This window comes from Bufo gargarizans, chromosome 7 (assembly GCF_014858855.1).
Source record: "Bufo gargarizans isolate SCDJY-AF-19 chromosome 7, ASM1485885v1, whole genome shotgun sequence".
Lineage (NCBI taxonomy): Eukaryota > Metazoa > Chordata > Amphibia > Anura > Bufonidae > Bufo > Bufo gargarizans.
In genome coordinates this window covers 51,508,764-51,534,542 of record NC_058086.1, presented here as the reverse complement: position 1 = coordinate 51,534,542, position 25,779 = coordinate 51,508,764, and the positions used below count along the sequence as shown (strand labels likewise).

Genomic DNA, 25,779 nt, shown 5'->3' with positions numbered 1-25,779 from the left:
AAATTTCGTCTGAAGTAAATATAGCTGGCACATGTCTCCAGTGCATTTTAAGATCTTAGTGACTTAGTAACAAATTTTACCCTTATAGACCATCAACATTTGCCCCACCTCCCCCCCCCCCCCCCCGTGCTCCAGCGATCATAACCTTGAATTTTTCAGAACAGCTTGTGGCTGCTTTTTGGAACCAATTTAGGGTACCAGACACAAAAATATGGAGAAATCCAGCTTCCAAAAAATCCATTGTTTGTTTACGCAAAAAGATATAGCCATACACACAGACAACAGCATCTACGCATTTCAGGTCGTTGCATCCAGACCCTTATGCATGACATGATTACCATTATGTTGTGGGATTTATATTTCCTGCATTCATTGTGTGCTTTAAGTGGTATGACTGTTCTGTGCGTTAGTTTGGTTACGAGGATTTCAAATTGATGTAGTTTGTATTGGTAGAATACATTCACAATAAAAACAACAGTTTTTACAAAATAATCATATTTTTTTGTTCCTGCATTCCAAGATTTAGAACATTTTTATTTTTCTGACAAAATAACCATGTGAGGGCTAATATATTAGATTTTACTCTGTAGTGGTAATCAATATCGAAGCTCTAAACATTAGCTGCTACAGATAAAAAGATATATCCTTTCGAAAATGGGTCAGGAGTCAAAGCAGCTGAAACCTGCTTTCACTTCAGCTTCTATAAATCCCAACCTGGTTTGTAAAGGCTATATCCCTCAAAGTAGAGGAGAATGCTGCAATCCTTGTCATGTTTTAAAACTTAGAGTGCAAGATTTCAAACAACACCAGGGTTAAAGCAGCCCGCCATCCCTCACCCAGGCACTGCCTCCCAATAAGCTTGAAGAACTGCACAGCCTGCAAGCTGAATCAGTTTTGGAGTCTGTACACACGTCCGTCCGCCACCCGGCTTCTGTGCTCCCATCCACAACATGCAGTTTCTCTGGACGGTGACTGATATGATCCTTAGTGTGCCCTTAGGAGGACAAAACAATGGAAACAACACTCTGGGTTGAATGAATTCTGTTTCTTTTCTAGAGACTTTTTACACTTTTATCCCCATCTCTCCAGTCTGATTTGCAAACCTTTATCCCTATTATTTTTAACCCTTTCAGATTCCTCCAATGCTGTTCTTCAAAATGTGCTGATAAACTGTGATTTTTAAAAACGGGGAGGGCTGGGGAGGAAAAAAAAAATTGTACAAAAGTTTTAACAAAAACTAATTTCAGATTTTTTTATATTTATTTATATTTATATTTTATAATATACATAAATGTACTAAAAATGCAGAGGTGTCCATGGTCTTTAAGTGAGAGTTCACCTCTACACATCCTTGGTTGTGATACTGCAGGTGGCCAGAGATAAGTCCCTAATTGTGTTAGAATGACAGCATTGCCACTATGGCCAAGAGATGACTGGGACCATCACGTACATAGAGAGAATCTACCGTTGGTCTTTGGTTTCTTCTGAATACACATAACTATGAGAAGTGACAGAGCTGGAATATGTTCTCGGATGTAACCATAAACCACGGGAATGCACTATAAGAGCTGCCAATAACCGCTGCCTCATATGTCATGAGAGGTTCTGGGATCGTTCACTTTCTGGCTGCCTCACCGTCACAGGACAAAACCCAGTCATCGGGAGACTTGTGTCTATACACTGTCATATTATGTCACCTGGTAATTACGCTATGTGGAGGGTTTTCTGCTAGAAACATGGAAAATTACTTTAGAACATCTATTACCAGCCCCGGCACATCTCTTGCGTTATTCCCAGTAATCTGGGTTGGCACCATCTCCAGTGTGATATTGAAGAGGCCTTGGCCCTATTGTAAGATAGCTGTTGCCACTGCGGTCTTCCAAAGAGCTCCTGACTCAGGCTTCGGTAATCTACCCATCTATCAGAGACTTGAATGATTGGATGGGGCTGGACCCACAGCACGGTGGAGGAGGTGCTGTGTTGTTTTCTATTCTACCAGGTCGTATGGCTCTGTTGTACAATACCTATGACTCTATATGTCTGCACAGATTTAGTTCAGTTTATGTGATGTCACATCAAATAAAGAAATCCTTTTCTTACTTTTATACATACATATTGGTGGTACTTTAAAGGGCATCTGTCAGCAGATCTGTACCTATGACACGGGCTGACCTGTTACATGTGCGCTTGTCAGCTGAATGCATCTGTGTTGGTCCCATATTCAATGAGCCTCTAGGTGTAACGGCAACGCCCCTGTTGCTCCTAGAGGCTCATTTGCATATATTACAACTTAATTTTTTTCAGCAATGCGGGCACATATGTACATGGGACTAACACAGATGCCTTCAGCTGCCAAGCGCACATGTAACAGGTCAGCCAGTGTCATAGGTACAAAACTGCTGACAGATGCCCTTTAATGACTAATGTGGTGATTTGGTTTAGATTCTTATGCTGTATGTTCGCTGTTTTATAATTATTCTACTTTCTTGGTGACCAGGTCTGTAGTTTTATATGAATTTCCATATTTGGTGTTTTATAATTATCCTTCACCTATTCCATTGGTTGTATTGTGCACCCTGCTGTGGGGGAGGTGCTCATATCATGTTTTTGGGTCCTCCAGGCCCTTTTTTTGTGGATTTTTTAATTGCTTTTAATCATGGTCCAGTAGTTATATTGTATGTTATTTGGTGTGCATCAATATGACGTGATTAATGTTATGATGGAAAATCTAAATGGCTGAACAACCCCTTTAAAAGCATCAATTTCCCCCCAGCATCTTCCTGCTGATACTATATGCAAGTGAGCGACCTGAAACCGTAAGACACAGGATCCGATGTGACCGCCAACCGCAGCCACACAATCTGCGCGTTAACGGCTGTAAATTCTCATGTGAAAATCTCTGCTTTATTGCTGCACCTAACGTTGCTCCAGAAATGAATTACAGATGTGAAGGCTTGTAAGTCCGTCTCCTCCGCTGCTACATATAGATATACCGCACAGACACCATATTATGACATCTAGTAATACTTCTAAATCCTTGCATCTACTATACAAGGCTACAGACATACAATGTATATTACGTAACATATGCCCCTCACACACCCGCCATGTGGATGCAAATATAACATTAATACACTCTGCCCTGCTGATAATGTAATGTAACATCGTAGGGAATAGCTAGAAAGTGTCTTAAAGGGGTCCTCTGGTTTCAGCCAATAATATTTTGTAACAAAGTGTATGGTAAAGTACTAGAAGGGGATGTATATCTCACCCAAAGTGCTTAGCTGGGTATAATAGGATCCAGAAAAGTATAGTTTGCTGAGGCAGGTTGTTTAAGAATTTTTGGGCTGGATTCTAATGGAGCAACATGTAGGTTGGTGGTGGGACATGCCACTTCCTCCCCCAATCCAGTACTTTCCCTGGCCTGAGGCAATCCCAGGTGTGTCTACTGGGACTTTTACTTCAAAATAGAGACCTCAGAGTCTCAGTCAGAGCATGGTGGCTGTGCAAAGCCTGATACCCCTGACTTGCTGAAGGCCTAAGTGAGAGAGAGAAGTTCTCTGTAGAGTCAGCGCCCAGGGGGGCAGGGGTTTTAACTGATCTTTTGTGTTATGCATTATGTGCTTTGGATTCAGCCAAGTGACAGTTAACTTGGACGCCCTTTATTACATCATTCCACAACCTTATTGTTACTTCCAGTGGATAAAAATGTGTCCTGGTCATGTGACTCCATAATTAGTATATGCTATTATCACACTTATTACTAGACACTAGTCATACATGCCCTGGATTATATTCAGAGTTGTCACTGTTATATAAAACATTCCAGTAAAGAGTTAACCAAAAGTGCATTTGTCTCCATTACACCTACACCTTACAACTTGGCGTGGTCGGCAGGATGGATGTAAATATGGTCACTGAAGGAGTGTCCTCGTCCTCAGGCCTGGCTTATGATACCTGTAGGAGCCCTTCTGATACATCTCCCAAAGTTTAATGGGTCTGAAGGGGACAGATGGACTTTTGATCTGATTTTACATATATGGAAACACATCTTCTGTGAGACTGTTGCGATAAGGAAGAACAAGCAGAAGCTGAAACAGGAACCTGACGTGACACCAGGTGCTAAAGGAAGCAGTCACTGGAGGATCAATATGGGACCGGTCCAGTGATGCAGCAGGTGGAGTTAAATGTTCAAATTAGATAAGAATCTAATGGAATCTATGGAAGAGGTGATGAGAGAGCTAAAAGAGGTGCTTGTCATGAAAACGAAGTGGCACCTCAGAAGCCAGACCTAGAGAGGAAAGTGTCCACTGGGAGACAGATCAGAAAGAGAGGCCAGCAACAAGCAGCCAAATAAATGTATGCTGATGCAGCCTGTAGTTTAGGACCAAGCTACAAAAGATGTCAACCTATACTCCCTGTTAGAGAAGCAAGACCTAGTGTGAGAATTCCCTGTAATTACAGCTGAGTTTAATGGAGTGTGATGTTCTAATGTTCTGCTGATTCAGGAGATGAAAGGTTTATGAGAAATAGGTGGGCTCTTGGCAAATGTACAAAGGCCAAAGTACTGGAAATATGTTCTGAATAAGTGACCACCATAGTTGGCTTCACAGAGGATGTTAAAGCAGTGCTGGATTTAGGAGGTACTTCAGGATGTACCCAAGAAGAGGAGGCTGTGTAAAGGTACCATCTTCTGATGTGTTGGAAGTACCCTGAGGACAATGAATGTCAGACTGTGGTCCTGACAATACATGAGTCAATGGCAGAAGTGTTCCATGTAAGAGAGGACCAGGTTGCACAGCAAGCATGCTGGCCGATCAATCCTGCATAAGTTGACACCACTACGATTTCAGTATGTCAACCCAGTACCAATCCACTGAAGACCTTGGGGGATCAGCTCTTGAAAGAAGTGTAGCTAGATGAAACTGAGCTGTCCTACGGTGAATCAGGAAAAGTGGCTGAGTTGCTGGACGGACCACCCCAATGCTTTCTCCTACAATGAGACTAACTCTGACACACTTCACCAGCGCTCTACTAAGAGGTGAAGATGATGTTAAAACTATGCTTGTAAGCCACATCATCAGAATCCATGGTTACCTCTCATCATGTTGATGAAAAGAAAAGATGGAAATTTGCAATCCTGTATGGACCACAGATGTCTTAATGCTTGTATTGTGTGAGTTGCCTACCTGCTGCCCTGAAAAGAAACTCCATGTAGGCTCTAAACTGATACTTCTCTACCCTGAGTGTGGGCAATGGAAGGTGTCAGTTGTTGAGAAACATCAGGAAAAGAATGCCTCCACACCTTCCATAGATTGATGGAGTTGTGCTTAGAAAAGTACATTTCTAATGTTTGTTAAACAGCTTAAAGGTCATCATTATCACCCCTCAACCACAAGCTCAGAACATCTACAGAGGTTGTATTTATTGCTGACCTGGTTGGAAAAATGCAGGTGGAATCTGGAGCTCAGCAAATGTCATTTGTCCCCCCCCAAAAAAAAAAAAACACTGAGCACCTGGGGAATGAGATGACCAAACAGGGAGTTCAGCCCTATGATTCAAAAGTCAGAGCACACAGCGGAGGTCCATCCCAAGCACCGTTGCATTAGTGTGGGGCTTCTATGGACTAGTTGGCTACTAACATAGTTTATCAAGGACTTTCCCAGGGTGGAAACATCTCTGTATGTCCTCTTAAAAAGGTTATCTAGCAAGTGATAATGATGACCTATCCACAGGATAGGTCACCATTATCAGATAACTGGGGATCTGAGTCCTGCCCTGCTCCCCTGAGCTCCGGTGAGTGTAGCCGGCTCCTGGCAGCTCTCCAACCACAGTGCCGTACATAGTACAGCAGCTGTGCTTGGTATTGCAGATCAGCCCTATTCACTTATATGGGGCTGAGCGGCAACTCGGCCATGTGACCAAGGTACGTTGACATTACAGCCCTCACGAAATGCCCGATCTCTTCTGATCAGCGGGGTACCAAGTGTCGGACCCCCACCGATCTGATATTGATGATCTATCTTTAGAAAAAATGGGGTTATCCAGTAAATCAATGACCACTTCATTAAGGTCACGGTGGTGGTTCCCACCCAAGGTGAACCAGCTTCTGCAGCTCAGGTCTTATGGAAATTTTTAGTCTTACCCCACATGTGCCTAGCGTAGTTTCACTTCAACCAAAGGAGCTATTTTGATGGCAAATTGAAGGATTTTGTCAATTTTATCAAATAATAATGTCAACTTATTCCCCCAGGAAACAAAGCATGTCAGACCCCTGGCCCGGGGCTCTGATTAATGTCTATTAGTGGCACATTTGCCACCTTGATTTCCCCCAGGATGAGAAAGAGCCATCTTCATAATCCAGTGTTTAATCATAACGAACAGCACATCTAAAAAGAACGACCCGATGAAAGGAGTATATTGTGGTCAGTGAGCTTCATGTTATTCATGTAAGATTAACCACTGGCGACAAAAGTGGATCCGTCTTCTATATGAGTGCAGCGTCCTACACAGGGACCCGTTGTTCTGCTCCCACTATTGACTACACCAGTCACTTTGATCATCACTACAGATCCATAGATGATGACATCTCCCCAGGGCTACATATTTCTGACGTTTAATGAATACCAGTATTGAACTGTAGAGTTTAACCAACATAAGACCCTTGACTCTCCAGAGACTGGAGGCACAATTAAAAAGAAAAACTTTCCTTCAGAGGCCAAGGCTGGCGTGTGGCTATAAACAAAGAGTTCCCGAGAATGTCGAGATCAATGACCGGATTCATAAAAAAACATTTGGAACAATATTAGGATATTCCCATCTAAATCCAGTAGTGAAACCCCATTAATCCAGGAACATACATTACTTATCTTGGTCTTATCCGATTTATATCCTATATTATACTCCAGAGCTGCACTCACTATTCTGCTGGTGAAGTCACTGTGTACATACATTACTCATCCTGCACTGATCCTGAATTTCATCCGGTATTATACTCCAGAGCTGCATTCACTATTCTGCTGGAGAAAATACTGTGTACATACATTACTTATCCTGTACTGATCTTGAGTTACATCCTGTATTATGTAAGGGGTTACACTCTTAGGCAGGGCGGCGGTGACAGATTCTCTCTCAGACCACAGGGTTAAAGTCCAAACGTTGCTTTATTTATAACACTCCGGCAATACAGGCACCCCAGTTATAATTCACTGGAGAAGGTGAAGGTCCAGCACCACAAAACATAAACCGAACCAAAATAAATACCTGCCAGTCTGGAGATCCTAGCTCACCTATTAAACACAGGTCACAGGGAGAATTTGGCTTCTTTAGCCAGCAAGGCAGCCAGCTCCCCAGACTTTCTCCAGGCCTCACTCTCCTAGACTGACAGCCTGGATTGTGCCTTATTTCCCTTTGACGATCCCTCAGGCTAGGGGAAAACCTGTCCCGGAATGGGGTGGACTAGGGAGGTCCCTCTACCAATCCTATCTTCTCCCAGTCCAATAAAATCCAGCCCATAAAGTTAACCAAACCGTCTCGGTAACCTACACATTGCTGAGACCATTTTAATCTTCTGGATTTTATTTACCTCACCCAGTTGAGGAAGCTGGGTGGGATTTACACCCCTTCCAGGACTTTACCATACACTTTTCTGTTCACCTTACCACATACACACCGCCTGCCCCCCCCCCCCCCCTTCTCCAGATTGGTCTGGATATTTTCAGCCAACAAGCAGTGTATCCTGGACAAAGCATCTGCGTTCCCCTGTAATTTCCCTGGCCTATGTTCAACCTTGAAATAAAAATTTTGCAGGGAGAGAAACCACCCGGTTACTCTTGCGTTTTTCTCCCTGTTTTGTTTCATCCAAGTTAAAGGAGCGTGATCTGTTACCAACTGAAATTTTTCCCCAGTAGGTAATATTTAAGTGACTCCAGAGCCCATTTAATGGCTAGACACTCTCGTTCCGCTATGGCATAATTTTTTTCTGCCGGGGTCAACTTCCTACTTAGGTACATCACTTGGAGCTCCTCCCCATTTATCACTTGTGACAGGACCGCTCCCAAGCCTGTCTCATATGCATCAGTCTGGACCAGAAACTCTTTTCTGAAATCCGGGGAAGTGAGCACTGGCTGTTGACAGAGAGTGGACTTTAGGCTCTGAAAGGCCTTTTCTGCCTCTGGGGTCCACTTCACCATTACTGACTTAGGGCCTTTCATTAAGTCAGTCAATGGTGCTGCCATCGAGGCAAAATTTGGTACGAATTGGCGGTAGTACCCTGTTATACTAAGGAAGGCCCTGACTTGTTTCTTTGTCAAGGGCCTAGGCCAGTCTTGTATCGCCTCTACTTTATTGATCTGGGGTTTAACCAGCCCTTTACCAATAATGTAGCCAAGATATTTCTCTTCCTCCAGACCCACTGCACATTTCTCAGGGTTTATGGTTAGGCCAGCATCACTAATGGAGTCTATAACGGCCTGTACCTTCCAGAGGTGACTTCTCCAATCAGATGAAAAATGACCACATCATCAAGGTAAGCTGCAGCATAGTCACGATGTGGCTTTAAGATCAGGTCCATCAACCTCTGAAATGTAGCAAGGGCTCCATGTAACCCGAACGGCATCACTGTGTACTGGAACAGCCCCTCTGGATTGGAGAATGTCGTCTTTTCTTTTGCATCAACTAACTCAAGCATGCGCCTGACCTCAGAGGATACCGCTTCTCTGCATGCTTCTGGTATCCGGTAGGGCTTTAGATTCACCTTACAATGGGGCTCAGTTCTCACAGAATGTTTTATCAGGTGGCTACGGACTTGTAGGTCAGAAAACCTTCCTCTATTTTTGTGTAGAAACTCCTTTACTTCTTGTTTCTGGGGTACTGACAATGCCTCACAAATTTTTACCGGAGGAATTGGTGGTGACACCTCCTTACTCATGTTCTGTGCGGCCACCAATGACTCCCGATCTTTCCATGGCTTGATCAGATTTACATGGAAAATCTGGTAGGGTCTTCTCCTTCCTGGTTGGTGCACCTTATAGTTCACCTCACCCACTTTTTCCACAACCTCGTAGGGACCCTGCCACTTTGCCAGAAACTTACTTTCTACAGTGGGAACTAGAATCAGGACCCTGTCCCCGGGATTAAAGTCCCTTACCTTGGCAGACCTGTTATAGATTCTGCTTTGAGCCTCCTGAGCTCTTTGCAGATGTTTTTTAACAATGGGCATCACGGTCGCTATCCTGTCTTGCATGTCAGCCACATATTCGATGACGCTTTTATAGGGAATAGCCTCAGCCTCCCAGGTTTCTTTAGCTACATTGAGTAAACCCCTCGGGTGACGGCCATATAGTAGCTCAAATGGTGAGAACCCTGTAGAAGCCTGAGGCACCTCCCTAACAGAGAACATAAGGTATGGCAGGAGGCAGTCCCAGTCCCGACCATCCTTTTCTACCACTTTTTTTTAACATCTGTTTCAGCGTTTTGTTAAACCTCTCGACCAACCCATCTGTCTGTGGGTGGTACACCGAGGTACGTATCTGGATGACTTTGAACAACTTGAACAACTCTTTCATGACCCTCGACATAAAGGGGGTACCCTGGTCCGTGAGAATTTCTTTAGGGATCCCCGGAGAACATGAAAAAGAATTCCCGGGCAATATTTTTGGACGCCATGTTTCTCAAGGGTACCGCTTCCGGGTATCATGTGGCATAGTCCAACACAACCAAGATATAATGGTGCCCCCTAGCTGACTTAACAATGGGACCCACCAAGTCCATGGCAATTCTTTCAAAAGGTACCTCAATGATGGGAAGAGGCACCAAAGGGACTCCGGAAATGTAAGGTCGGGGCACTTATCTGGCAGGTTGGGCAGTATCTTTCCACTTCCTTGTATGCTCCAGGCCAGAAAAATCTTTGTAGTACCCTCTCCTGTGTTTTGCTAACACCCAAATGACCCCCAAGTAGGTGGTTATGTGCGAGATCTAGTACCATACGTCTTTAGGGTTTTGGCACCAGAATCTGCTCCACAATTTCATTGTTGCATTTATTAACTTGATGCAGCAGGTTTACATTCATGGCAAAATGCAGACATTTTTGGTCAGCTTCTGGTACCTGTGGTACACCATCTATCACATTAACATTTCTGTGAGCACTCATGAGAGTGGGGTCTCAATTGCTCTGTACCAAAGTTACCCCGAGACACCCCTAAGTCCAACACATTTTCCCCAGTTGGGGAAGCTTCATCTTCACCAGCTAACACCTGCAATGGAAAAGTGTCTTTATCAGGTACGTCACATAACCCCAAATTTTCATCAGCCATTTCAGTTAACATGACATCTTCATTTTGCACCTTTCGGCATCATTGTTTGCAATGGTCTCTTCCTTTAAACCAAGTCCCGGCCCAATATCATATTATGCATACGTTTTTTACAACGCCGACTTCATAGGATACAGTCCCAGCCGGATTCTCCAGCTTAACACAAGCCACCAGTTATGACTTTGCATCTCCATGGATGCACAGCACATTTACTCTTTTGTCCGGCACATAATTCCCAGCCACAAAGCTGGCATGCACTAGGGTGACCAGACTACCGGGGTCCAACAGAGACCTGACGGAGCAGTCATTTATCACCAGGGTACATATTTGCGGCTCAGTCTCTAGTCCTGGGGAGGCCGCGCACACTGGCACCGCATACAGCGACTGTCTCCGGCTCCCGACACACTCCATGGGCTCTGAAGTCAGAGGGCAATAGGCAGCAATGTGTCGCCACTCACGGCACCTCCAGCACTGGGGCGCCCCGGGTCTTCTAGGTGAGAAGACCTCTCCGGGTCCGGACTGCCCGGGAGACTCAGCCTTATGGCCACGCCCAACCTCTAGAGCCTTATTCCCCCTTGCACCCCTCCATACACCCTCAACAGCCAGAACTCTCTTACCCACAGATGACACGGGTTGGGCACCCCGGGGAGGTGTTGTTGCGGTAGTCCTCAGTCGTCATGAACCTTTCCACCATGTTCACAAGCTGATCCGTAGTTTTGGGGTCTCCATGTCTGACCCACCATTGTAGCTCAACCGGGAGGGCTCTGGTTCCAGCCACTGGAAGACTCAGGAGGTCAAACATCTGAGATCGAGCAGGCTTATCCATGGTGTAGCTCCACGTGTGGACCCTCCGGGCACGAACCGCTGGTGTAAAGCCCAAACGAGCCAGGATCTCCATTTTTAGTTTGACATAGTCCCGGACATCCTGCTCCCTGAGGTCATAGTAGGCCTTTTGTGGTTCCCTGGACAAAAAGGGCGCCAGGACCTCTGCCCACTCTGCTATTGGCAGCCTTTCTCTTTCCGCCACCCTCTCAAATACGGTCAGGTAGGCCTCGACATCATGATCAAGTGTCAGTTTTTGCAAGGCCCACTGCACAGCCCTCCTCACATTCAAAGTCTCTCAGGGGCTTACCTCCACTTGTGGGGCTGGAGTTACAGCAGTCTCTCCTATTGCAGCGATATGCTCCATCAGCAAACGATTTGTTTCCTGTTGCCGAGCCTGGGCCTCGGCCTGAGCCTGCTGTTGGGCATATAAGGCTTGTTGTTGCTGTGCATTAGCCTGTTGTTGGACACATAAGGCTTCTTCGTGTCTCTTTTTATACTGTGCATGCAACCTCTGCTGTTGCTCCATGGCCTGTTGTTGCCTTAGGTTAGCCAGCACCAGATGCGTCATCATTTCCTCCATGGCACTTGATGCACTTTGCATTGTAGTTACAGCTTTTACCCAGGACATTAAATCATCAACTGTCTCGCCGTTGCCCTTAACAACCTGCTATTGCCTTTTTTCAGCAGGCACGCCTGCCCGCATCCGACAGCAATTGTAAGGGGTTACAGTCTCAGGCAGGGCGGCGGTGACAGTTTCTCTTGCAGACCACAAGGTTAAAGTCCAAACGTTAATTTATTTATAACACTCCGGCAATACAGGCACCCCAGTTATAATTCACTGGGTAAGGTGAAGGTCCCGCACCACAAAACATAAACAGAACCAAAATAAACACCTGCCCGTCTGGGATCTGGCTAATACAGTGAAGATCCTAGCTTACCTATTAAACACAGGTCACACAGAGAATTGGGCTTCTCTAGCTACCGGGGCAGCCATCTTCTCAGACTTTCTCCAGGCATTACTCTCCCCAGACTGACAGCCTGGACTGTTCTTTATTTCCCCTTGACGATCCCAGCTGGCTTCAGCTGGGGATCCCTCAGGCTAGGGGAAAACCTGTCCCGGAATGTGGTGGACTGGGGAGGTCCCTCTACCAATCCTACCTTCTCCCAGTACAATAAAATCCAGCCCATAAAGTTAACCAAACCGTCTTGGCAACCTACACATTGCTGAGAACATTTTAATCTTCTGGATTTTATTTACCTCACCCAGTTGAGGAAACTGGGTGGGATTTACACCCCTTCCAGGACTTTACCATACACTTTTCTGTTCACCTTACCACAATACATTACTTATCCTGTACTTATCCTGAGTTACTTCCTGTATTATACTCCAGAGCTGCACTCACTATTCTGCTGGTGCAGTCACTGTGTACATACATTACTTATCCTGTACTGATCCTGAGTTACATCCTGTATTATACTCCAGAGCTGCACTCACTTTTCTGCTTGTGCAGTCACTGTGTACATACATTACTTATCCTGTACTGATCCTGAGTTACATCCTGTATTATACTCCAGAGCTGCACTCACTATTCTGCTGGTGCAGTCACTGTGTACACACATTACTTATCCTGTACTGATCCTGAGTTACATCCTGTATTATACTCCAGAGCTGCACTCACTATTCTGCTGGTGCAGTCACTGTGTACATACATTACTTATCCTGTACTGATCCTGAGTTACATCCTGTATTATACTCCAGAGCTGCACTCACTTTTCTGCTGGTGCAGTCACTGTGTACATACATTACTTATCCTGTACTGATCCTGAGTTACATCCTGTATTATACTCCAGAGCTGCACTCACTATTCTGCTGGAGTCACTGTGTACATACATTACTTATCCTATACTGATCCTGAGTTACATCCTGTATTATACTCCAGAGCTGCATTCACTATTCTGCTGGTGCAGTCACTGTGTACATACATTACTTATCCTGTACTGATCCTGAGTTACATCCTGTATTATACTCCAGAGCTGCACTCACTATTCTGCTGGTGCAGTCACTGTGTACATACATTACTTATCCTGTACTGATCCTGAGTTACATCCTGTATTATACTCCATGTTGTATAATCCACTCTGCTGAAATTGTGAAACTGTAATATAAAACTTAGCGTGTCAAATATCATTAGTTCCGTTTCATATGGTGTAACGCTGACATCATTAATAGGACAAGAAAATAAACTTTTTAAGTAATGGCCTCAAACACCTACTTATTAGCGATGATTCTGGAACAACCCCCGGGTCTTTGGACTCTTTGGACTCGGTTCTGTCCGGTACATTGTGCGTTGGGGTCACAGTGTGAAGAGTCAGGATCCCAGCTTTCCTCTCTCTCCGTCCTGTTTAACAAGGAAATCTTTCCCTCAGTAATTCAGTAACCAGGCTAAAAGGGCAGCGTAAGAAAGCAAGCAGAGGTTGATGTGCCTGAATAGCCAGAGAAGGAGATAGGGGCAGCCACTTTACTTAATTGTGTCTTTACTTAAAGGGGCACTCTGAACATGGGATACAAGCAGCTTTTTTTTTTTTACTATGTGCTAATCTTCTTCATGACTGATACAAAGTTAAAGTCTAATCCCGACCCAAGAAAATCAAAGATCTTTACTAAAAATGGTCATGAAATGCTAAAACTGTGATAACTATTGATGATAGTTTTTTGGAGAAAATTTTATTTGATGGTAGAAACTAAATAAAAGCCAAAAATAAATTGTAATTCTGACCTTCTAAACATTAATTATCAGACAGATTCCAACATGCTGAAAAATGTCTACACCATGAACATGAATTTTCCTGCTGAGCTCTGTTCCCTATAGACGCCCTGTTGCTCTCTATAGCTTTTCTCATTAATTTTTAACTATCAGAAATCTTAAGCTTAGAAGGAATGGCAACAGCTTTTATAAAAAAAATTGTGGGGTGTGTGGCCAGTGACAGCACCTGCCAGCAATGGTGAGAAGGCAGATCGACGGAATGACGAGGACTGCATAACCTCTCAGGCAAGCTCTCCAATCCCCTCTTCCTCCCTGCTGCCATCTTTCCTTGCCCCATTGCCCTCCTCTATTGCCTCCCACACCGCAGGCTCCACGTTGCGGCCTGGAGCGCAAGCCTTCGAACCACAATCCCTTGCTAATTTGCCCCCTCACTCTTATACCCCATTGCTCTACGCTCTCTCTATAAAACGTCCGGATGCTGGACCCCAAGAGCTAGTACACGAGACCGCCAATCAACAGCAACAAGACCTGTCCCTGGCCTTAAATCAATATAGGCAGCGTCCTAGGGGCCCCCTGTCCCCACCAGATTCACCTAATCCCTCTCTGGCGGTATCTTCTTATTGGTCGACCGAATTCTCATGGGTCAGTTCCCAGATTATGGCACCAGGTCGCTCTCCTGATATACAATTGTCAGGCCTCTAAACCCTGGAGACTCCCCACATTAACCTTCATTCTCAAATTCATACAAACCACTTGACGGCGCAGGAAAGGTCAGCTTTCACAACACCTGATAAAGACTCCAGACCACCGACTATAGCAGATTTACATGCTCTTCTTTGCTCCTTACCCTCTAAAGAGGACTAACTTTGCGGCTAATATTTTACAAGAATGTAAACAGGAATTTTCTCAGTTCCGCACAGATCTATCTACTCTCACCAAACGAGTGGACTCCATGGTTCAAGACTATACAACAGTGTTTGCTGAAGTGAAAGCTCTTCAGGATGTCACCAAGGCCCAAGGGACGCAAATTCACACTCTTCAACAACACCTAGATGACTTGGAGAACCGTGGAAGACGCAACAATCTTCGCTTAAGAGGTCTCCCAGAATCTGTTTCTACCGCTGACCTTTTCCCCACCCTCTTATCAATATTCAATTACCTACTGGAGTTCCCCAGCACCACTGCCATTCAAATTTACAGGGCACACCGGGCACTCCGACCACCAGCACCTGAGGGCTCCCGGCCCAGAGATAGTATCTGTAGGATACATTTTTATGCCGTTAAAGTACAGATCCTCTTCAAAGCCAGACAACGGTAGTCTCTGTCATTTAAAGGGTCGCCCATCATGATCCTACAAGACATCTCCCGCTACACGCTTGCTCAATGAGCAGCATTGAAACCTCTCCTTGCTCTACTGCAGGACCGAGGAATACCTTATCGCTGGGGCTTTCCTTTTGCTTTGATAGAGGGTAATAAAGGTCAATCAGCTTCTCTCTGCTGCAGCAAAGACTTACCTGGATTCCTTTATAGCCTACACCTATCCTTCGTGGACATTGACTCGTGGCCCACCTTCATTCCGCCTAATTCTACTTTTCCGCAAAGACTCTCGAATTCTACAAGAAGCACCCGATCCCTTAGAAGACGCTAACAATGATCCAATGGTCCATTGCGGAATTCCCTGGCGTCTGCCCTGACCTGAGGACCCTTTGGAGATGTTATGCACTTTAAGTTGTTTCTTTCCCCATTATCTGACGCCTAGCAGGTTTGTCTTTTCAGTCTTATGTCGCAGGTGACGCTGTTCCATAATGATCTCCAGTAGTTAGATTTGTCTTTAGGGGTGAGAGGTGGACCTACCTATCCTAACTGTCACTTTCCCCACATAGCCTGGGACACTCTCTTGGGAGGATTTCTCTCCTGAGTGACCGTCTCTTGGGACCAATTGGTCTCTTCATTCTGTTTTTTATTTAGCTTTTTCTCACCTCCTCCCCTCTCCCCCCCTCTTTTCTCTCCCCCTCCTCCCACTTTCCCTCCTCCTCTCTTTTCATCTTCTCTCGTTGCTGCTCTCTTTCTTACATTTTGCGGGTCCGTGTGCGACTCCTGAGATGACATCGCTCAATATTGTGTCACTCAATGCGAAGGGCCTTCACTTACCTTTAGAAACTACATCAAGTTCTTCCTCACTTTCATTGATGAAAGGTACATATTGCTTGCTTTCAGGAAATGCACTTTAAGGAGGAGTTTGCTCCTGGCATCCAGCATCGTCAATACACAACCTGGCATGTCGCTAATAATAAACACAACAAGTCTAAGGGAGTTGCAATTCACAAATCCTTGACTTACCAATTGCTGGAGTGTGTGGTCGATCCGGATGCCAGGTATCTGATCCTCTTAATAGGTAATGGAGGCCAGGAGTTAACTTTCTTCAATATCTATGCCCCTTATCAAAATCAGGTTACCTTCTTAGTTGACAAGGTTCCCCCTAAGCGGAGAGGCACAGTTATCTTATGTGGAGACTTGAATCTTACTCTCAACCATATTCTAGTCAACTCCTCGGGATGTGCTACCATTTCTTACCAGGCAATAAAGAAGCCCTATTAGAGCTCTATTATTGTTAATAGGACTTTTACACTGTCCCTGCTGCCCTGTTCATAGTACATACAGCAGCAGGGAGATTACCATGGCAGTCGGGGCTTCAGTAGGGTCCTGGCTGCCATGGTAACCTATCGGAGCCCCAGGATTGGAATGTTGGGGCTCCGATCAGAAGCTGCCACTGCCACCAATGATTTTAATACTGGGGAGGTTCACTGCGCCACCAATGTTTTTAATACTGGGAAGGGGGGGTGCACTGTGCCACCAATGATAATTGACCTTTAATACAGATACAGGAGGTGGGTGCGGAAGAATCACTTAGCCAGCACCAGACAGGTAGCTGCGATCAGCGGCAGTTAACTCTTCAGGTACCGCACCCGCCTCCTTTATCTGTAAGAGGACCTTTCATGGGTCCATACTTTATTAACTAAGTACCAGGATATGTAGAGCGGCGCCCAGGGATCTCCCAGCACTTACTATTATATCTGGTCGCCGCTCCGTTGCGCCGATGTAGCCCCTGTTACAGTCTCCCGCTCTTTATGCTAAGTATCACGATCGGAGCCCCAGGGAGAAGGTGAGTTTTTTTTTCTCCCCGGCTGTGACACTCTGCATTGCGATTGGACAGCGCTACAGCCAGGGAGAAGGAACGCCCAGGGAGAGAAGCTGATGTCTCCTCCCTGGTGTTCCAATAGGAGTAATTAGCACACAGCGCGGGAGACGGTAATGGGGGCCACAGCGGCCGAGTAAGTGCAGGGAGATCCCTGGCCGCCGCTCTACATGTCCTGCTACTTAGTTAATAAAGTATGGACCCATGAAACGTCCTATGGTTAATTATCATTGGTGGCACTGTGGCCACAGTCCCTCCCCTCCTCCGCCCGCTCTCTCCTTATTGGTGGCAGTGGCTGGCTGGCATCACAGTTGGAAGGAAGGAATGCTCTCCTTCATTCCCACTGTACAGCCGCCCACTCAGTGTGATGTGAACGTCAGGTGCGCATGCGCCTGGCGTCTCCGCTCCTCTGTATTGCCGCTGCCCGGCAAATAATCTTCCAGGGCCTGGTACTGGGCCGCAGCCCGGCTGGTGGGGACCGCTGACATAAAGTGACACATATCAGATTTGCAAGATTAGGCTCTGTCAGGAAGGAGGTAAATGGTCCAGATGTTAAGTGGTTAAAAATATTCAGCCGTTCTGTCACAAAGGGTTAAATGTTTTTATACAGTAGCTGTGTGACTTGTACTCTAATACACCTTATCTCTAAATTACTAAGAGGTTCATAAACATTTATTTAAGCCACATTACTTATCAGTAAGAAAATAACTGACCTATAATAAGTGTTTATAAGGTCAGAGAGCAGAGATAAGGAGCCCGTCAGCTGAGCTGCCTGACGGAACAGAGAGAAAATTCAGATCCTGCTACTAGAGAAACTCAGCCCTGTACAGAGAAAAGGGCTCTACATTTTCAAAAAATAAATTATTTTTAGCTTGAAATGAGTACAATGCAATAATTTTAAAAACTGCCCCCAAAATGTATAAATAGCCTTATAATGTAATTCATTCACTTACAAGACTTCACCGAGACCTGACAGAATCTCCTGTTAGGTGCATTCATTGACACCCCTTACACCCAATAGATAGTTATATACTGTAATGCATGCTGTAAAATAAGTGGTGTAAATACGGAATATAAATGTATACTACTATATATAGAAAAGCTGTAAAAATTGGCCCCATCTGGTCCACCTGTTGGCAGTCAGTAGTTGAATCCCCCAGAAATCAGTCGTGAATACTGTGGGTGGGAAGTGGAAGGAGACTGTACATTGTGGCCTTACTTGGTGTCCATTCACATGGATAGGCTATGATATAATATATGGACGAGTCCTACAGAGATGGGGCTCTCTGCAACTGTTCCTGAAGACTAATAAAGGGGATCCCAGACCAGAGATTGCATCAAATGTTTCTATGGGATGTCATTAAATGTGTTCATGTAAATGAATGTACGATTTTTTTGTGATTATTTAAAATTATATTCAGTTATCTTCCATCTGCATGTTATTCCCTTGGCATTGCATGCAGCATTTCCTGACTGTGATGCTGGGCAATATCACAGTTTTGCTTTGTAATTTCATGTGTCTTTCTGTGGTGCAATACTGTGTGAAATCACAATGTAAAATTCAGTGTACAAAGTGCTAAATCACCAGGTTCACCCTTCTATGTCCTCTAAATGCCCTTTCCATGGTCCTGAAAGTAATGATGCCTTTTTGCACCTTCTCCTTTCCTGGGGACGTTACACAGTTAAGGGGTAAGCCGGCCCCATGTGTGTTTCAGTCTATTGTGCTAATTTTTCAGCCAAAGAATTTACAATCAAATCGGGGGGGGAAAAAAAGCAGTACTTTTTGAATATACGTGGACGGGTCACTCCTGATTTACAGAACAGTTCCCTGAAAGCAGTTTAATGGCATGAGTCACATCCTCTCTTCCTTGTGCCCTCTGCCATCCGTCACCTGCAAATGCAAACACTCCAGTCAAGTGACCTCTATTACTGAGATGCCAGCGCTGCCGTCACCGCACTTGTTCTGTTCTGCTATCAACACATTTTCCTGGCATCAAATATTATTTGTTAACTCACAAAAAATGTTTCTATTTTCCATTTCGATAGCTCTTCAAACCTTCTCCAGGATGACATTAAACATGCGGAAATTCCTACAGATTGACTGTATCCGCACTATTAGACGTGATGTCATCTCTGAAACTGAGGAAATGTTTCATATGACCCATCACACAAGGTACTGGAGGAGGAAGCCCGCCGACTGCAATAAAAATATCATTAAAAAAACACCCAAAAACTTAGGGGACAGCAGTGGATTTCCAGGCGTATTAACCACCTTTAACCACCTTTTCCTGGGAGTTGTCCGGCTGAATATGGTGGCATAATAAATTGCTCTCCAGCAGTTTTTTGTTATTATCACTTACTTTCCAGCTTTTTGTTGCCCTGGTCCCAATTTCGTTGAGATGCCTTGCTACCATCAAGTTCTAAATAAGTTCATTTTCTTCATGTCTAACTTTCAGCATCTGATACGTGCTCTATCATCTTTTGCAATTAACATAAGGAGGCCTATTCTCCATAGAGGAGTGTTACAGGAAAATATGGCTCTCAGCCAAAACCTCAGCCTGATGACCACACAAATATGCTTAATAGTTAGATACAGTGTATATTGATATCCAGTGGTATTCATCCATTCAGTGATATCAGTATGGCCAGGGGAGGATTAAGTGCATGATAGGCCCGGGCTTTCTACCCAACTTGGGCCCCTCCCTCTATTTTAGTTTAGTTTTTTTGTATGAAGAGGCTGCAGTGCTTCGTGAGCGCCACAGTCTCCCTAGGCCAGTGATGGTGATCCTTTTAGAGACCTAGTGCCCAAACTGCAACCCAAAACCCACTTATTTATCGCAAAGTGCCAACACGGCAAGTTAACCTGAATACTACATATAGTATATCTGCCATGTACTTTATCATTTAGCTATAATACCTGACTACACTCAGTGCGCCGCCTGTGCCGCTCATAGTGCAACCTGCGCTGATGAATGGCAGGAAAAGTCTAATGCATAGTGGTACGTCTTACACTTTTTACAGGGCGTGGGTGCCCCCAGAGAGGGCTTTGAGTGCCGCCTCTGGCACCCGTGCCATAGGTTCGCCACCTCTGCCCTAGGCCATAGGACATCTTCAGACTAAAAAAATACCCCAAATTGGGTCCGAAACTGAAAAATGTGGTTGCCAAATTTAAAATACATATAATTATAATAAAAAAGACATGGAGGAAAATTCAGCACCACATACCTCTTACATCCAGGGACATCTCCTGTCATGTAGACCTTCTCTTTCCTCTGCTCCATGCCATGGCAAATTCTTTAAAGGGTTTCTACCACTTGCAGATCACATATTTGGTGATCAGACACTAGCGATCCGCTAGTGTCTGATGTAGCTTACAAGCTAATTATTACCTTAATCCGTTCGGCCCATACCTCAAAAAAAGCACTTATATCTTTATGCAAATGAGCCTCTAGGTGCTATGCAGGCGTTTTTCCAGCACCTAGAGGCTCCGTCTACCTTGCAGTTTGCCGCCCAGCGCCTCGCTCCAGCACGCCCATCTTCAACTCTATTCGATCCTCCCCCTGCTTCTGCCTTCCGAAATCTCGCGCCTGCGCCGTTCGTCGCGGCATTCGGCGCAGGCGCAGTCAATGTCTGACCGCTCCGTGCTCAGACATTTCCACTGCGCCTGCGCCGATGACATCGGCGCAGGCGCAGTGGAAATGTCTGAGCACGGAGCGGTCAGACATTGACTGCGCCTGCGCCGAATGCCTCCGAATGCCGCGACGAACGGCGCAGGCGCGGGATTTCTGAAGGCTGAAGCAGGGGGAGGATCGAATACGGTAAGAGATGGGCGTGCTGGAGCGAGGCGATGGGCGGCAAACTGCAAGGTAGACGGAGCCTCTAGGTGCTGGAAAAACGCCTGCATAGCACCTAGAGGCTCATTTGCATAAAGATATAAGTGCTTTTTTTGAGGTATGGGCCGAACGGATTAAGGTAATAATTAGCTTGTAAGCTACATCAGACACTAGCGGATCGCTAGTGTCTGATCACCAAATATGTGATCTGCAAGTGGTAGAAACCCTTTAAGCCCCCACACAGTAATTTCCCGCACACTGCCCCACACAGTAATTTCCCCCACACTGCCCCCACATAGTAATTTCCCCCACACTGCCCCCACATAGTAATTTCCCCCACACTGCCCCATATAGTAATTTCCCCCACACTGCCCCATATAGTAATTTCCCGCACACTGCCCCATATAGTAATTTCCCCCACACTGCCCCATACAGTAATTTCCCACACACTGCCCCATGTAGTAATTTCTCCCACACTGCCCCATATAGTAATTTCCCCCACACTGCCCCATATAGTTTTTTCCTTACACTGCTCCATATAGTAATTTCCCCCACACTGCCCCATACAGTAATTTCCCACACACTGCCCCATGTAGTAATTTCCCTCCACACTGCCCCATGTAGTAATTTCCCTCCACACTGCCCCATGTAGTAATTTCCCTCCACACTGCCCCATACAGTAATTTCCCCCACACTGCCCCATGTAGTAATTTCCCCCACACTGCCCCATACAGTAATTTCCCCCACACTGCCCCATACAGTAATTTCCCCCACACTGCCCCATATAGTAATTTCCCCCACACTGCCCCACACAGTAATTTCCCCCACACTGCCCCACACAGTAATTTCCCCCACACTGCCCCTATATAGTGATTTCTCCCACACTGCCCCATATAGTAATTTCCCCCACACTGCCCCATATAGTAATTTCCCCCACAGGAAAATTCAGCACCACATACCTCTTACATTCAGGGACATCTCCTGTCATGTAGACCTTCTCTTTCCTCTGCTCCATGCCATGGCAAATTCTTTAAGCCCCCACACAGTAATTTCCCGCACACTGCCCCACACAGTAATTTCCCCCACACTGCCCCCACATAGTAATTTCCCCCACACTGCCCCCACATAGTAATTTCCCCCACACTGCCCCATATAGTAATTTCCCCCACACTGCCCCATATAGTAATTTCCCGCACACTGCCCCATATAGTAATTTCCCCCACACTGCCCCATACAGTAATTTCCCACACACTGCCCCATGTAGTAATTTCTCCCACACTGCCCCATATAGTAATTTCCCCCACACTGCCCCATATAGTTTTTTCCTTACACTGCTCCATATAGTAATTTCCCCCACACTGCCCCATACAGTAATTTCCCACACACTGCCCCATGTAGTAATTTCCCTCCACACTGCCCCATGTAGTAATTTCCCTCCACACTGCCCCATGTAGTAATTTCCCTCCACACTGCCCCATACAGTAATTTCCCCCACACTGCCCCATATAGTAATTTCCCCCACACTGCCCCATATAGTAATTTCCCCCACACTGCCCCACACAGTAATTTCCCCCACACTGCCCCATGTAGTAATTTCCCCCACACTGCCCCATACAGTAATTTCCCCCACACTGCCCCATATAGTAATTTCCCCCACACTGCCCCATGTAGTAATTTCCCCCACACTGCCCCATACAGTAATTTCCCCCACACTGCCCCATATAGTAATTTCCCCCACACTGCCCCACACAGTAATTTCCCCCACACTGCCCCACACAGTAATTTCCCCCACACTGCCCCTATATAGTGATTTCTCCCACACTGCCCCATATAGTAATTTCCCCCACACTGCCCCATATAGTAATTTCCCCCACACTGCCCCATATAGTAATTTCCCCCACACTGCCCCATATAGTAATTTCCCCCACACTGCCCCATACAGTAATTTCCCTCACACTGCCCCATACAGTAATTTCCCCCACACTGCCCCATACAGTAATTTCCCTCACACTGCCCCATACAGTAATTTCCCCCACACTGCCCCATGTAGTAATTTCCCCCACACTGCCCCATACAGTAATTTCCCCCACACTGCCCCATACAGTAATTTCCCCCACACTGCCCCATATAGTAATTTCCCCCACACTGCCCCACACAGTAATTTCCCCCACACTGCCCCACACAGTAATTTCCCCCACACTGCCCCTATATAGTGATTTCTCCCACACTGCCCCATATAGTAATTTCCCCCACACTGCCCCATATAGTAATTTCCCTCACAGGAAAATTCAGCACCACATACCTCTTACATCCAGGGACATCTCCTGTCATGTAGACCTTCTCTTTCCTCTGCTCCATGCCATGGCAAATTCTTTAAGCCCCCACACAGTAATTTCCCCCACACTGCCCCATATAGTAATTTCCCCCACACTGCCCCATATAGTAATTTCCCCCACACTGCCCCATATAGTAATTTCCCCCACACTGCCCCATATAGTAATTTCCCCCACACTGCCCCATACAGTAATTTCCCTCACACTGCCCCATATAGTAATTTCCCCCACACTGCCCCCATACAGTAATTTCCCCCACACTGCCCCCATACAGTAATTTCCCCCACACTGCCCCACACAGTAATTTCCCTCCACACTGCCCCCATATAGTAGTTTCTTCCACACTGCCCCCACACAGTAATTTCCCTCCACACTGCCCCATACAGTAATATCCCCCACACTGCCCCATGTAGTTTTTTCTCCCACACTGCCCCATATAGTAATTTCCCTCCACACTGCCCCATATAGTAATTTCCCCCACACTGCCCCATATAGTAATTTCCCCCACACTGCCCCATATAGTAATTTCCCCCACACTGCCCCACACAGTAATTTCCCTCCACACTGCCCCCATATAGTAATTTCCCCCACACTGCCCCCATATAGTAATTTCCCCCCACACTGCACCATATAGCAATTTCCCCCACACTGCCCCACACAGTAATTTCCCCCACACTGCACCATATAGCAATTTCTCCCACACTGCCCCATATAGTAATTTCCCCCACACTGCCCCATACAGTAATTTCCCACACACTGCCCCATGTAGTAATTTCTCCCACACTGCCCCATATAGTTTTTTCCTTACACTGCTCCATATAGTAATTTCCCCCACACTGCCCCATACAGTAATTTCCCACACACTGCCCCATGTAGTAATTTCCCTCCACACTGCCCCATGTAGTAATTTCCCTCCACACTGCCCCATGTAGTAATTTCCCTCCACACTGCCCCATACAGTAATTTCCCCCACACTGCCCCATGTAGTAATTTCCCCCACACTGCCCCATACAGTAATTTCCCCCACACTGCCCCATATAGTAATTTCCCCCACACTGCCCCACACAGTAATTTCCCCCACACTGCCCCACACAGTAATTTCCCCCACACTGCCCCTATATAGTTATTTCTCCCACACTGCCCCATATAGTAATTTCCCCCACACTGCCCCATATAGTAATTTCCCCCACACTGCCCCATATAGTAATTTCCCCCACACTGCCCCATATAGTAATTTCTCCCACACTGCCCCATACAGTAATTTCCCTCACACTGCCCCATATAGTAATTTCCCCCACACTGCCCCCATACAGTAATTTCCCCCACACTGCCCCCATACAGTAATTTCCCCCACACTGCCCCACACAGTAATTTCCCTCCACACTGCCCCCATATAGTAGTTTCTTCCACACTGCCCCCACACAGTAATTTCCCTCCACACTGCCCCATACAGTAATTTCCCCCACACTGCCCCATGTAGTAATTTCTCCCACACTGCCCCATATAGTAATTTCCCTCCACACTGCCCCATATAGTAATTTCCCCCACACTGCCCCATATAGTAATTTCCCCCACACTGCCCCACACAGTAATTTCCCTCCACACTGCCCCCATATAGTAATTTCCCCCACACTGCCCCCATATAGTAATTTCCCCCACACTGCACCATATAGCAATTTCCCCCACACTGCCCCACACAGTAATTTCCCCCACACTGCACCATATAGCAATTTCTCCCACACTGCCCCATATAGTAATTTCCCCCACACTGCCCCATACAGTAATTTCCCCCACACTGCCCCATATAGTAATTTCCCCCACACTGCCCCATATAGTAATTTCCCCCACACTGCCCCCACACAGTAATTTCCCCCACACTGCCCCCATATAGTAATTTCCTCCACACTGCCCCCATATAGTAATTTCCCCCACACTGCACCATATAGCAATTTCTCCCACACTGCCCCATATAGTAATTTCCCCCACACTGCCCCATATAGTAATTTCCCCCACACTGCCCCATACAGTAATTTCCCCCACACTGCACCATATAGCAATTTCTCCCACACTGCCCCATATAGTAATTTCCCCCACACTGCCCCATACAGTAATTTCCCCCACACTGCCCCATATAGTAATTTCCCCCACACTGCCCCATATAGTAATTTCCCCCACACTGCCCCCACACAGTAATTTCCCCCACACTGCCCCATATAGTAATTTCCCCCACACTGCCCCATATAGTAATTTCCCCACACTGCCCCATATAGTAATTTCCCCCACACTGCCCCATATAGTAATTTCCCCCACACTGCCCCATATAGTAATTTCCCCCACACTGCCCCATATAGTAATTTCCCCCACACTGCCCCATATAGTAATTTCCCCCACACTACCCTACATAGTAATTTGCCCCCTAATAGTAGTCCCTTCCATAATAATTTGACCCCACACAGCCCCCACATAGTTATCCTTCCATAATCATTTCCCCCCACATAGTAATGTGCCCCATACAGA

At 45.9% G+C, this 25,779-nt stretch overlaps 1 protein-coding gene across 9 annotated transcripts in view; it reads right to left on the bottom strand.

The window, feature by feature from the left end:
- The window catches only part of ST3GAL3 (ST3 beta-galactoside alpha-2,3-sialyltransferase 3), a 308,463-nt gene that overhangs the window by 165,321 nt on the left and 117,363 nt on the right, over window positions 1-25,779 (bottom strand). For 5 of the 9 annotated variants that reach the window (XM_044301369.1, XM_044301368.1, XM_044301371.1 and 2 more), the window contains one exon: window positions 13,409-13,534. The exons of the other annotated variants lie outside the window; for them this stretch is intronic. In XM_044301369.1, coding sequence (XP_044157304.1) covers window positions 13,409-13,534 — 126 coding nt within the window. The remainder of the gene's footprint in view (window positions 1-13,408; window positions 13,535-25,779) is intronic. 9 annotated transcript variants of the gene reach the window in all.